Source organism: Gouania willdenowi, chromosome 22 (assembly GCF_900634775.1).
Source record: "Gouania willdenowi chromosome 22, fGouWil2.1, whole genome shotgun sequence".
NCBI classification, from domain to species: Eukaryota; Metazoa; Chordata; class Actinopteri; order Blenniiformes; family Gobiesocidae; genus Gouania; species Gouania willdenowi.
The window spans coordinates 22,601,756-22,617,243 of NC_041065.1; the positions used below are offsets into that span (position 1 = coordinate 22,601,756).

Below are 15,488 nucleotides of genomic sequence, written 5' to 3' on the forward strand. Positions count from 1 at the left end.
AGTGCTAATGCTATGTTAATATTAATGCTACATTAGCTATTGTTAGGTTAATGCTTGTGTTTTCTTCTTCCTTTAAACTTAATAATACGATCAGATATCATTCACTCCCATTGTCTAAACAAAATGTAACCCCTTATCACTCTATTTGACATCCCTCCTGTTTTTCTTTTGTTTCCTCAGGTTGCCATGGAGACACTGGGTTTGTTTGCATGTGTCAGTCCTTTGTGAGACAATGTTGTCAGAGCGGCTCATTTTTTCTGCACGCCCTGTGGGATGATAACTTCTCTATATTTACATGTGAAGGCCATCACAGAGGAGAGGCCGTTCTTTTTAAATATAGAGATATGTCCACCAATGTTTACATTCCTGTCTTATCATATGTTGACTGTATGGGCCTTGTGTTGTCTATGTTCCTGCACTGACACCAAATGTACAATATTTTCTCCACTACTGTGCCTTTAAAACAGCACAATCAACATTTATTATACATTAATCCAGAACTATAAAACAAGGACGACGTCACATTGAGGAAAAACAAAATCTAAAATGTTGATATGACTACTCATTGCCTAATTCATCTTCTATCACACAGGAAGTTTAACCCATAATCTAAAGTCAATTTATGTGCATTGTTCAAAGATGCAAAGCGCCCCATAAGCCTTTTTTCATATCTAAAGTAGAGCTTTTGGGAATTATGTAGCTGCATAAGTATTGAAAATAACATCAGATAAGGTAAGGGTTTATGGGTCACGTGACTGATCCGCCTACAGCTTGTGAATGAACGTGTGTGGAGCTGTTTGCATCACATGTTCGTGCACAGATGGCTTTTTGGTGAGGATTTGTTTAAGTAATGTGCGTTAGGACGGGATTTCCCACATGTTATCTCCCCCTGATCCACCACCCCCTCCATCCATCCATCCATCCATCCATCCACTGGGCGGGTACCCAGGGCATGGATGGTGCGTAAAGGAATGCTGCGTCCCTCGCCGCGCGCACAGATAAAGCCTCGCGTGTCCGCGTGCAGTGTAGGGTTAACACCGGAGTGGGCGTGGCTTCGATCGATCATAGCTTGCTCACTCTGCTCAACTGTACACAGACTGGAAACCAAAAGCAAGGCTCGGACCTGGGCTGTCGCCGCTGTGCGCAATGCGGAGCGGATCTAAAGGGATCTATTTATCCAAGAGGCTTCCAAAGCTTTCCCATCAGGAATAACAACTCATCGGTGTGAATGGATGAACTGATGAGGGAGGAAAAACCCCGTGTGGAGGCGTGAACTCATCCAGGAGTGCCTCTGCCTTACGTAACGCTGTGGGGACACACTGCAGGAAACACACGCACACACAGGTACGTCTGAAAACTATCACTGAATAAAACCCTTCCACACGTTCACATTCCCTGTAGCTCTTCACAAATAACATATATTTTCTTTTACACACTGATGTAGTTTGTGTTTAAATAAAACATCACAATCATTTGATGCTGTATTAAAGATTTATTTCTCCATTCAAGCAACACTGTTTGCGCATGCGTCCTGGGTGTCTCCAGATTACCACACATAAAGGACAGACTGGGTGATTATTGCAGTAGGTCAGCCACACCAAGCGCTAGCTGTGTTATTATTAGGGCTGTGTGTTGCAGGGTGAGGCTGCAGATGTTGCATTAAAACAGCTGGAAAATCCTTTCAGACAAAAAGGATTTTTTTCCCCCATTTTCATGGATACATGTTTTTAGTGAAAGGGCGCCTCTTAAAGGCTCAAAAAGCGTCTGCAGCATCGATTCTCAAGGATGTTCCCTCCACTCATTGTCAGTTGGTGGTTACATTTCCTTTCTTTTATTCATCCTCCTCCAGGTGAAGAAGAAAAATTGCACCATCCGCTCAACGATGATCATCATCCTCTGCAATCCACAGTGAGTTGAGATGAATCAGAGCCACGGCCAAGGAGGACCGGACACCGTCCTCCACACAGTCAGCCCGGACCTCGTCACCCTCACAGATAACAGCAAGAACGCATGTCCAGGATTTGTCAAGGCTTTCCTGCAGGACGACAAGGATTTCTCACCCCCAGCAGTGTTTGAGAAGGAATACCTGTTAGATGGACAACTGATGGAGAATAATCATATTGACCGCTGTGAGCAGGAGAAAAGCTCGTACACTGATCAGTTTCACTTTTCAAGAAATAATGGAGGCCCTGGATTTCCCTCTTGTGTTGACCCGTCCCAGTCCAGTCATAGTGCAGTCACGCCTCCAAACTGTTCAAGTGGTGAAATCAATAACGGCGCTCGAGCTAAAATGCCAACAGGTGCAAACTCCTCCTTTTGCCAACTATCCAAACTTGAGGGTGATGAGTCAGATTTACAACCTAACCTGGAGCGCACAGACAATCAAAAGACTCAAAACACTGAATCTAGAAAAGACACAGATTTGGTCATTGAAGTGGGCGGAAGGACGATCGATGTTCACAAGTCTGTCCTGGCTGAGAAGAGCGACTACTTCAAAGCAAGAGTGTCCCGTAACATCCTGAAAGTGAAGGGCGTGAGCTTCAAGACTTTATCCACTTTAATAGATTATGTTTACACTTCTCAAATGAATGTCAGTAAAGACAATGTTGTTGATGTTATCACAGGCGCTAAAATCCTACAGATCCCCTGTGCTGTCCAGGCAGCCATGGACCGCATGTCTGAGCAAATCACTGCAGAGAACTGCTACGAGATCCTGACCATCGCCAAGAAGCAGCGACTGAGTGAACTGAAGGAGACTGCTTTTGGATTCATGAGCGATAACTTCCTCCAGATCCTCAAAGACCCTGCAGTTTACGGGCGTTTGACTGGTTCTGAAAGGGATCTGATCCTGAACAAGAGGATGGAAGGGAGGAAGACTCTAATGGTTGCTGAGGTAAATGATGTGTTTGATCGAGTTGGGAGTCGACCGCCAAGTCGCTGCGGCAGCCGGCCACAGAGCCCTTTGTCCGTGGGGTCTTTGGAGGACAACCACATGATTTACTGCTTCAGTGAAATGACACAAGACTGGAGATCTTTGACTGCAATGCCTGAGGACATAAACACTAAAGGATGTGGGATCTGCACCATGTTTAACTACCTGTTTGTAGCAGGGGGCATTAAGGGCTACGGGGACAAGGGAAAGGTTTCTGACAAGGTCTTCTGTTACAACCCTATAACTAACAGCTGGGCCGAGGTCAGACCTCTGAACCAGGCCAGGGCCCAGCTCAAGCTAGTGTCAATGGATGGTTACCTGTACGCTATCGGAGGGGAGTGTTTGTTCACAGTGGAAAAATACGATCCTCGAATGGACCGCTGGACCGCGGTGGCTCCTCTGCCAAAGGGAGCTTTTGCTGTGGCCCACGAGGCAACCACCTGCAGTGGAGAACTCTATGTCTCGGGAGGCTCGCTTTTCTACCGCCTCCTCAAGTACGACACAAAGAGAGACGAGTGGCAGGAGTGTCCATACAACAACAGCCGCAAGAAATCCTCAGACATGGTGGCCTTGAAGAGCTTCATCTATCGATTCGACGTCAACCGTGAACAGGGCATCAACGTCTTCAAGTACAACACTATAGTGAAAATGTGGCACGACTGTGCGTCACAGAAGCTGGGGAGTCTTCTACCGTTCAGGTGTGCCGTCATCGGGAACTGCATCTACTGCGTGAACAAAAGCCAGACTCTGCAGTTCATTGTGGAGGAGGACGACGCCTACTTCGTGGAGGAGACGCTGAAAGCTCCTGTGGAAGCCAAAGGCGTGCTCTTTCCTTTTGTTCTTACTTTGCCCAACAAGCCTGAAAAACTCACATAGTGTGACTGTGTGTGTGTGAGAGAAATCCATAGAAACATTTTAGAAAAACTGCCATCAGTGGACCTTAGTTACTCTTCAATGTCAGCTTTCCAGCTCAGTCTCATTGCCTGCTTACAGTGGAATGTGTTTATTTGCATGGCATGTGCGGGGTTCGGCCTTATGAGGAACAACATATTTTGTAAATGTCTGAAGAATGCAGCACGATTTGTTTCTTACTGTAGATAATGACACGATGAAAGTGATCGGCAGCTGCGTGTTTTGTGCTTCATTTGATGCACTTTTACTGTTCGACTAGCTATTATTAGGAACACACATTGTTTACTGGTCACTTTGGTAACTGATTCCTTGAAGTGTGCGCTTTAAGAATGAGGCAACACGGGTTCTATGCAAATAGGTTGTTATTATCGAGTGGATCTGCTGTGATGCTGCACTGGTTACCAGTTGTTATGCGTGGGATTTGACTGGCAGTGCTTCCTAAACATGGCCTGGAAACAAGCTGACACTACAATAGTAAAACACTCCATTTTTAAACATTTACTTTGACCTAATTGAAGTTTTTCAAAGTCGGAATTTCCTATTTTAACTACATTTAAAGCATTTGCCAAAGATAAGACTTCAGTTAACCTAAAACTAAATTGATCCGATGAACTATGTCGTTTTTTTATTGAATGCTTTGTTGCCCGTTTTCCATTTATTTCCTCTAAAAAGCGCATTCATAAGTTCTCTGCTCACTAGCACAAAAAAAAAAACGACACTTGCATAATATTGCTTTGTCTGCTGGCAGGTCAAAGGTCAAATCAGATATTACAAAGTTACAGCACAGTCTCTTCATCGTCTGCACAGGTTACACTTTATCAGGAAATCTGAATCCTTGAGACAGTAATGAGCCATGTTTATTTAACAGCAGTGCACTTGAGCAGAAGACTACACCTAGGACAATTCACAGTGCTTTGCGTGGAAGCTCAAACTGTTCGTGGCTTGGCACGAATAGTTTTTGATCATGGTTGCAGCAGAAGTGACTTAAATAAACAGAGTGGATGTTGTTTTGACATTAAGCCCATCATAGCGACACTTTGGATCTGCTTCTGTGGTGGACGTTAAACGTGAAATGCAAAGCGATGGCTTCTCTTTTGTGGCAGGTGCAGTGGCAAAGCAAAAAACAAAAAGCTGGTTGGTTATGTATACTAGTTGACAAAGTGCTACAAATAAACAATTGTATGTTTAAAAAAACAATTAGATTTGTTTGCTTTTGTATCATTGGGATGGGAAGTGATGCCTACCTTTGGAACAATGCTGCCATCTAGTGGATCCTGGCAGAAGTACCACATATTAACACAAACTGTGGCAGGCCTACTTTTACTTCCACCATCAAACAATCATTACTCTATTTTATGCACATTTAGGACACTTTGGCCTGTGCATGAAAGGTAATGCACATTATGAAAAAGTCACAGGTTTTATAGACTTAAAACTCTCTTTATCTTCCATTTATCCTCTTTGTCGTCTATGAAGACTATCAACCAACTCAGGCCGCAAAGCAGAGTACAGACCAACATGAGGCAGCATCACTAAAACAGTGCTTCGTCATACAACAAGTTAGTTAATATACTAATAAGGTTTTTTTGGGGGTTTTCTTTTAAATAAGAAAATGCACTCTAGCACATTGAAATCATGACAAATCAATCACCATAGTGTTTTTTTTTTGGTTTTTTTTTTGCACTTTTTGTGTCATTATTTGTAACATTTGAAAAAACAGCCAACGTACATCAACTTATGTTCTTTAAATAAATAAGACGATGACGCTTACTTATTTAAAGTAGTTTATTATCATTGCGAGGAAAAATCTTCCACACTATACTGAAGTAAAACAATCAACATGAACATTCCGTGGAATATTCACATCTACTATGCAGATAGTGAACACTTTTTTCTAATTAGGGAGTTTTTAGAAGTAGAAAAAAAATGAAGAAGGAAAGGAAAGTTAGCGGCCATACATCGAAAGTGCTAATCTGATTTTGACAAATAAAAAATGTCTAAAGATGGACCATGGAAGATTCCATTTATTTTTAGGATCCTTTTGAAAAATCAATAAATCTCCATCTCTAATCATTGGCGATTAAAAAAAAAATTAACGTCTTGATTCATAATCGACCGATCGTTATGAAATTTGACTCGTGTTGGTTTCTCACTTATGTCATCATGAAAATAATAATAATAATAATTAGTTTTTTTTAAATAGGGTGTTTCCATACATTTGGATATGCTCTATTGTTATTAATGGGGATAGACGTTTCTTACAAGCCCTTTAAGTGTGAATGATCATGGTACCATGATCAGGATCATTGATCCAGATCACTCAGAATAACTGGCAAAAAGGAGATTTGGGTCTTTGCAATCTCCAGTGTTCTTTTCATAGTCTTCACTTTATCAAGATGCTTCAAAAGCGGCCACTGGACGTAAAAGTATGTCCGAAACCAAAAATGAGCAAGTCAGATTAAACATATAAAGGGTTGATGATGGGTAAATCAATGAGTTCCATGTAATATAGGCAGCCACGTTGCTCCTGTGCATAGATGATCATATCCTGTTACCACTAGCATGGCGTTGGTGACCTCTAGTGGCCATATGCGGTAACAACAATATCGTCGTTCGTTTCATCAACAATATTAAAAGTCGTGTTACAGATGTGGAAACCAATTAATTATAAATTAATTAACGTTACTTCCTGATAGAAGACTTGCATAATAAACCAAATAAATAAAGGTCATCGTGGGCGTTAATGAAGGCTAAAGCAGTGATGCTAACTTGGGACACAAAGCTAGTACAAGCTCCCATTCCTAGCTGACAGCTGTTTTTAAAAATATATATACAATTAGGAACTAGTACAATAACTTTGATGATAAAATGTATATTCATATAAAATAATTATTATGAAATATTCGAAACCAACGGGTTTTAACAGACTTCCAACAGACTATAGGGCGGGAAATCCTCATCTTTATCTGGCAACCACTGCCCACAGGTGGAAACGTGGGCAGTCAACAAGTTCTTCAAGAAGAAATGTCAACAGGTCAGTTTGTCCTTCTTTATTAATGTCACAAATTGGAAAAACTCCTATTGCGAGTCCTATTATGGTATAAATATCAACAACAAATACACCGCATTTCACATTACATTTGCTCTAAAGTTATAAATAAATAAATAAATGCTACATCATTCACTGCCTGCACAGGACTATTAGCAATTAGCTATTAGTTACAGATGGTTGATTGGTGTTTAAATCTTATCTTAAACATTGTGTTTTATGGGAATTTGAAAACTACAAGTAAGTGTGTGTGTGTGTGTGTGTGTGTGTGTGTGTGTGTGTGTGTGTGTGTGTGTGTGTGTGTGTGTGTGTGTGTGTGTCTGTGTGTGTGTGTGTGTGTCCTGCAATGCTAATCCTTTTTAGCATTAATTTGATATTCGTCACGTCAACTGTACTGTACTCAGTTTTGGTTTATTAGTGTGTGTGAGTAGTCTTCACTAGTGGAATAAAAGAATAAAAATTGTCACGAGTAGAGGTGTGCATTGCCTGGCATTTGGCGATAAGATTCGTGTCGATACGATTTATCCCGATATTAAAGTATAAGGCGATTTTTGCAATTGTTTTGTTTTTTTTTTTAAATATATGACTTTAGAAACAACTAATCTGTAAAATTGTACACCTTCATGAGAACATAATGTATGAAATATGTTTTATTGGCATATTTTACACACAAAACATTGGCTTTAACATGCCATGTGTCAACAACTTAAAATAAAAAAATAACATACAATCAGCCTGTGGCTTTTAAACCAACTTTGACTTTAGTGCAACATGACTTTAGTGCAACTTAACTGAGGTATATGGCTAGAACAACAAATAAATGCAGAAAGTTAGTACTTTCTTTTTAGAATTTATTAAAAAAACATAACCTGGTCAACATGCCCAGGTTTCAGCGCACTTCTTTGTGCAGTTACAATGTCTCCTGCAGTGGAAAAGACTTTCCTGGTTAAATAAAGGTAAAAAAAATCGATATGGATTTATTGTGAATCAATCCGAGAATTGCGAGATGAAATATCGCTATATACTGTATCGTCGAATCGATTTTTTTTCAACACCGCTAGTAAATAGTACTACCCATTGACGTGTGCAATAATGCATGTTAGTATACTGTATTATCATAGGATATTTTTACAAACACATACTTATGATGGTGTACTGTATAAATATTGTAAATCAATGCAGTTATTGATGACAGATTACCAAAAATCCTAGTTATGTCACTCGGAATCAATGGATTACAATTTCTCGCCAATAACTTCCTGGAACTATTTGAGTCTACATGAATCACGTGACGATCAAGCATTTTGAACTTCCATTCTCGTAACTCTCTAAACAGCACTGCCACAAACTATTAACCCACTTCAAATATGGCAAATCAAACTTGTTTGTATCGAGCATTTCATACACAAGTCAATGCAGTTTGCTTTACATGATTAAGTAGTGCAACAGAAAACATTAAACTACAAAAAAAAAAAAAAATACTCAACAGCAAACAAAGTTTGAAATCAACACGGTGGGGTAGGGGTTAGCACATTCACAGCAGGAAGGTCCTGGGGTGGACACTTGGGTCTGTTCTGTGTGGAGTTTGCATGTTCTCCCCATGCTTACATGGGTTTTTCCTGGTTTTTTGGCTTTCTCCCGCAATCCATAAACATGACTGTAAGGTTGATTGGAGTCTCTATATTGCCTGTAATAGTGAATGGCAGTGTGAGGGGTTGTTTGTCTATGTGTTGCCCTGTGATGGACTGGCATCCTGTCCAGGGTGTAGCCCCGCCTAGTGCCCGATGACAGCTGCAGATAGGCAAAAGAAAACCCGAGTGACCCTGAAAAGGAACAAGCGGGTCGATGAATGAACAATTAAAAATGTTAAATGAACAATAAAATGATTAAAAATCTCCCGCTCAGTCATAAGATTAGAAGAAATGGAGTGCTATTAACTTTTGGAGTTGAAAGCATCTTTGAACTCATCTGCAGTTTGAACATTTTTGCTGTTTTTACCTCCATCACCACTGGATGGCAGTGTTATCCTGTAGTAAAACGTTGGATAGTAAAATCCTGAGCTTCAAGCCAACATCCAGCATCCATGGCTTTCTTTATCTGCCACTCTGGTATATTTGTTGACATGCCATTGCTTTTATTCCCAACATCTGCAACATTTACTGATTATCTGTGAATTTCTGAGCGCTAGCATAATATGTGAAACACACTCAGTTAGAGCATCTCTAAACCTCGTCCAAGAATGGAAACCCAACCACAGGGTCATGGGTTCACAAGGTAATCCCAACTAAATGAGAATGAAGACTGGCCGATGGAGTCTGATCTACCAGATAGTAGAGTAAAGCTGTCAGACGACACAATGCATCACCTGTATTTACATGGACATTTATATTCTTGCTGGCTATGAGTATTTGGTGGCCATACCAGCCTGTCATTGCCTGGTCTCATTAGATCTCAGAAGCTGGTTTGTAGTTGAATGGGAGACCACGGAGAATTCCAGGTGCCACAGTGGTATCTGTCATTGTGTCTTTGGGCAAGACACTTCACCCACATTGCCTAGTATGAATGTAGTGTGTGAGTGAGTGTTGATGGTGCTCTATGGCAGCCTTGCTTCCGTGGCTACAATAGTAGCTTACCACCACTAAGTGTGGAGTGAAAGAATAATGTGTTGATTCCGTAAAGAGCTTTGAGTGTCTATGATAAAGCGCTATATAAAATCCAATGCATTATTATTATTTACTGTATATGAGAAGTTGTGCTAAAAAATCTGCTAATCCAAAAAAAAATAAATATGGTGTTTTAAAAATGAGTATGCAATATCTTGATTGTGGCTCATTTATTAAATATAATGACAACTTCTTAATTTATATTTGTTACAATTATCTTCTGCAAATAATTTTCCTAACGATGGTCATAAGGCATTCTATCCTGAAGGGGAAAGCAGTGTTGCATTCATTCATAATGTATTGGACAAAGTTCATGTTATGTGTGACAGGTTTCTGTTGTGAAGTATGGAGGATTGATGTGGAGATTTCCTACTGTCTTTGAATGTAGCATCATTGCCTACAGGATGAGGGTTAGCCTCGGGTAAAGAAGGGAGTCTGGTTTCTGTTCAGGTTGTTCTCTGAGTCTATGACTATGATACATGCCTACGTGCCAACAACTTGTTGCTTAAACTATTTCAACTAAGAACTATTTGTTGCTTGAGTTTTATTTATTTATGCATCACATTTACAACTGGCCAAGGACTGCAGAGGAAACTTGGCCATCTTAGGCAAACTCTGGCTTATTTGCAGTTTGTTTTTTTTCTGTTGATGAATGAGCTTTGTCCCAACGAATTTATTAAATAAATTTAAAATCTATAATTCAATTATGAACAAGAGCACTCAGACTCAGAGAGCACAAACCTCAGCCTAGTGCCAAATCTCCTCTTTGCCAGATATTCTCAGTTATCTGGATCATGTTATCATGATCATTCACTCTTTAAAGGCTTGGAAGAAATTTCTTTATTTAAATTTTTTATTCATGAGTTTTCATAGTTTATAACATCCCCATTAGTAAGGATACAGTAGGTCCAAATGTTGGGCACCCCTATTAAAAAAAAACAAACAATCCGATGTGAACGGAACTTGGTGGAGTAATTGAGGGAACCATCCCGAAATAACAGAGTCAAATTTCATAAATATCAGTGAATGTATTACAAACTGAGATATTATTTTTTATTTTGTCAATACTGAGAGATAGTGATTATTATTATTTCTCAAACTGATCCAGAATCAGTATATTAATCTGGATCCACTCCAAAATTGAATGGAGTAATCAATCTTTGGTTAAAATCAAAATAAATTTTGCACTTTTGATATAATCCTGCTAAGAGTCAAAAAACTAAATAAATCAGAGAAAATATAACCACCTTATTGGAGATAATTAATATCGGTATCATCATTTTGTCAGTTGAATGAATTGACAATGCAATTTTATTAAATTTTTTATTTGATGAAAAACGATGCCACTCAAATTATGTAGAAAGTGTCTATTTGTACGGTTGCCTTACGGACGACCCCCGGTGCTATTGGTCTTAGGGTTAGGTCATAACTCAGTATCACAACATTTTTTAGGGTTAAGGCTAGATTTAGTCTTAGTCACGTGAGCTAAACTGGCCAAATAGGGCGCTGCATATGGATAGAATGTTGGTATATTGATACGGCAACCGTACAGATAGCCACTGCCAATTATGTACATGCAGGTTTATGAGGAAATGGGGACTAACTCAGCTATGTAACATCAACTGTAGCCTATTCAGCTTTTTCTGGTCAACCACCTTAGCTTTATTTACACTTAATGGAAAAGCTGTTGAGAGTTAAACATCATTGGAGTTCATTCTGCACTATAAAGTGGCTGAATAACAAACTGATGTCTTTTCACTGTTTAAAAAAAATGGCACGAGGTGTAAACAAGTGTTCAGTCTAATGGTTCTATTTTTACCAGTAGGTAGGTAGTACCCTGCTTTGTGCTGCAGCCACCTTTATTTTTCTTATAGCATACTAATTATGCTAGCATAATTGGCTTTCGCCATTAACTGTTAGACTTGTACAATTTCTTCCCGTTTTTCCACCCAGAGCTAAATTTAGCTAACAAGATCTGTCTGAATCTAAACTGCTTTGTACAAGAAACGAGGTATTAGTGGTTTAGACTTCAAAGTGTGATGTCAATTGATCTCACGTCTTGAAAGAAGGAAGATAAAATAATAAATGACTTACAACTGCGTATATGATAAGCAGCGGGGATTGTTTTTGTGCACTGCCGACGAATAGCTTTGAGCAACTTCATCAACTTCATCACGATGATGGCAAGGAGATGTAAGAAATGTGACATTTAGATTTTAATTTCCAGTTGATCATCTATGATTATTATGCGCTAAAAATGCAGACTTGAACAGCGTAAAAATGGCTATGTGTTAGAATCATCAGAGAGAAAATGTTTTGGCTAAAGGGGAAAAAGCATCGTGTAATGTGCTCCCCCCCCCCCCCCCCCGTATCCACCCCACGTTCTCTAATTCTTGCCATTTGAATGTACGCACATAATTATTTACACCTTCCAGGCAACTGGTCTAAACTGAACCTCAGTCAATTAGGAAATCAGGAATTTCCTGTGATTCCAGTTTAGCGTGGAGACTTTGGCTCCCTTTGGTCGCGCCACCCCTCCCCACCGCCTCCACCCGCTCCACCCCTTTTAGTCTCCCATCTTGACAGTGACAAATTACTCCTGTGCTTGGCGAGATTGAAAATTAAAAGCATTTAAAGTTGCTCATGCAGTTATGCTAATGAGAAATTCAGATATGATTTGCATGCGAAAGAGGCCGGTCTAGGAGATCACCATTGCCCCCCACCCCACCCCACCCATCTCCAGCCACCACAGCAGCCTGCATCACTGTATGCTCCTTATTTTCTTTCTCTGTATACCAAACATACATTTTATGAACCTAATTTCATGGTGTTTTGTATGCTAGTGTTACCTGAGTGTCTTTGTACATGTTGATGCTGCCCCCCCACTGTCGGCCCCCTCCTACAACCACTCAGGCAAATTGGGTCACTGTGTCTGGCGTTGTCACATCACACTGCAGGAGGAAAACGCTAAGACCGTAATGACATTGTGCAGTTACAGCTCATGCTGTCTCCTGTCGGCATAAATACAGGATTGTGGCGGGGCAAAGTTTTACGTACACGTGTCAAACTCGAGGCCCGGGGGCCAAATCTGGCCCTTTAGAGCAGTGCTTCTCAAACTTTGTGCGACTACAACATTTTGCTCAGAAATCAATGAAAAAAAAAAAACTTTAGAGCAAAATGATGGAATGAAAAAGTGGTAACACATATTTTAAAGAATCTCATGTTGTAAATAAAGAAACAGTATTTAGTGCCTCCTTTTTTCTATAGTTTTTATCATCTCCGGTCATTTCTCGCCTGGTGTTGTGAGATCAAGATAATTTCTTTCATCATTTTGTGTGTTTTTTGTCATTTTGTCTATTTTGTTGTTATTTGTCTGATTTTTTTTTTTTTTTATTATTCCGTATATTTTTCTCTTATTTTGTGTGTTTTTGTTGCCGTTTGTGCGTTGTTGGTATTATTTAAATTATTCTCTCTGTGTCTTTTGTTTGTTTCTTATGTCACTTTATATGTTTCTCTTTTTTTGTGTATTTTGTAGTGATCTTGTGTGTTTTTCATTAATGCAGTGTGTTTTTGTTGCCCTTTTTTGTGTTGCTGGTAATGGTAAGTATTTTTCTCTCTTAGTTTGTGTTATTTTGTGTGTTTTAGTGTCATTTAGTGTATTTTGTTGTTTGTTCTTTTTGTTACTCAGTATATTTTTCTCTTATTTTCTCTGTTTTTGTTGTCGTTTTTGTGTGTTGTTTGTATTATTTAACATATACCCTCTCATTGTGTGTGTTTTTGGTGTCGTTTCGTGGTTTCTCTTTTTTGTGTGTGTATTTTGTGATGATCTTGTGTGTTTTTCATTCATTTAGTGTCTTTGTTGTCATTTTGTGTGTTGCTGGTAATAGTAAATATTTTTCTTGCTTAGTGCGTGGGTTATGGCGTCATTTTGTGTGTTTTATTGTTATTTGTCTGGTCTTCAGTATATTTTGTGTGTTTTTGTTGTCGTTTTGTGAGTTGCTGGTAATATTGATTATAATTTTTAACTAAAAATAAACAATATTAAACACCCATATTTTTAATGTTTTTATCTGTTAAGTTTCCTCTCTCTCTCGCTCTCTCTCTCTCTCTCTCTCTCTCGCTCGCTCGCTCTAGAACCCCCTGTAGTGCCATTGTGTACCCCCATTTGAGCAACACTGCTTTAGAGCATCCCATTCGGCCCGTAGCAGAAAGCAAAAAAGGCAGAGAAACTATGAATCATTGTGTAAATGACCAACTAATTCAGTTATCACATATCTTCAAAATAATACTTGTTGAATGAAACTCCACAATATTAGCAGGGCTCACATTTCCTCCCTGCTTATATCACATGATGGAAGTCATTTTTTTATTAAAATAACTCTCAAATTCTGCAGTTTTGTTGAAATTATTCCACAAAATCTCCCCAAATTACATAAAAATGGGTCACAAAATCAAATAAATTGAAAGTGAAGATCCTGCAGGGACAGAAATGTGTCACTTATAGCTTTGATATTATCAGTGCTGTGCATAGTTTATCATTTATTTATAAGTGCAAAATGACTAATTGCCTAAAATCTGCAGCCCACTTAAGATAAGTGGTATTTGGCCCCTGAACTAACATGAGTTTGACACCCCTGGTTTAAGCGGTGGTATTAGCTTCTGAAGACTGTCCAATATTAAAATGTTTGTTCAGATGAAGAAAAATATAAAGGAGCTTTTGTGTTGTGATAAACACGTGCAGAACACTTTGGAACCGGAGGATTAAAACTCGGTGCGTATTTGTTTTTTTCTATGTAAGCTCCATCCCCATGTCTCCTTCCCGAAATATCAAAGCGCTTGCCTCTAAATTTGTTTGTTCCCGAGTTACTGGATGATGGTAACCTTGGCAACGAGATGCATTAATGAAGGTGGAAAATGAAATGGGACTTTAATTGGTTTCAGTGTTCTCTGCGAGGTGACATGGATTAGTTTGGATTGAGGTGTGCGATGAGGAAGAAAAGCGCTGACAAGACACTTGTATTTGTCATCATGTCATTTGAAGGAGGATGGCGCCACAATTAAATGTGCTCGCATTCATTAATAATTATCATATTAATTTTTCAACGACCGCTGAAATGATTGCCGGTGCACACGGGCTTTCCAATTATGCTGCTTAATTAGAAATGTCAATATTAAGAAATAATTAAACTTGGGAATACATTAAAGTTGTCAGGAATCTGTAAAAAGTTACAAGCATCACTCAAAAGGTGTTTTCCTCTCGTTTATTTACCAAGTTTGGAAACTAAAGATGCGACTTTGATCCTTGATCAGACTGATCTTAACGTCATAACTCAGAGAATCCCATTTACTCATTTGTTTCACCATACCTCAAAGTGAAGCAGAATTTGCTCAACGCTATCTTTTAAATGTTACCAGCAGTAACAGCAGGCTCTGTTGTAAGCAAACAATCATCAATATGTGGAATGATTGATAGGTTATTATCAGTGTGATAGATTTCACCTGCCAAGTTTCTGACTTATCTACATAAATGTAGTGCAGTCTGTTTTATTCCTTGGGACTGGGGGTGTGAAAAAAAAAATCGATTTCAAGATTTGTCATGATTTTCTTTGGGCGCCAATTTTAAATCGATTTTTTTTAATCTAAAAAATTATTATTGTTATTTTTGTGTGTTTGTGCAATATTTCAGTGGTGGTTACAATGCTTTCAATGTGTTGCAATGGTTATTTGATGCACTTGATTTTATGATGGCAGTGTGCAATATTTATGTCTGCGCATACTTTTTATTTTCATATAATCTGTTCAGATCAGTGTTTAAACTGATACAATAAGAGAAATTATTTTTTTCTTATTTTTGTGCATTGTCAGTAACTCAGGATGATTCATCCTTAATGTTCTCACTTACAGTTGTTACAATGCCGTCATTATGTTGTCA

At 39.0% G+C, this 15,488-nt stretch overlaps 2 protein-coding genes across 2 annotated transcripts in view; both read left to right on the forward strand.

The window, feature by feature from the left end:
* The window catches only part of arhgef10 (Rho guanine nucleotide exchange factor (GEF) 10), a 63,236-nt gene extending 62,977 nt beyond the window's left edge, over positions 1-259 (forward strand). The window contains exon 31 of the transcript XR_003672789.1: positions 181-259. The gene's annotated coding sequence lies outside the window, so the exon portion shown is untranslated. The remainder of the gene's footprint in view (positions 1-180) is intronic.
* Positions 260-1,070: 811 nt separating this feature from the next.
* Positions 1,071-5,041, forward strand: kbtbd11 (kelch repeat and BTB (POZ) domain containing 11). The gene is made up of 2 exons (XM_028437628.1): positions 1,071-1,344; positions 1,850-5,041. Exon 2 carries the CDS (start codon positions 1,919-1,921, stop codon positions 3,806-3,808), a length of 1,890 nt encoding a protein of 629 aa, XP_028293429.1. The 5' UTR covers positions 1,071-1,344; positions 1,850-1,918; the 3' UTR covers positions 3,809-5,041.
* The last annotated feature ends 10,447 nt before the right edge of the window (positions 5,042-15,488 follow it).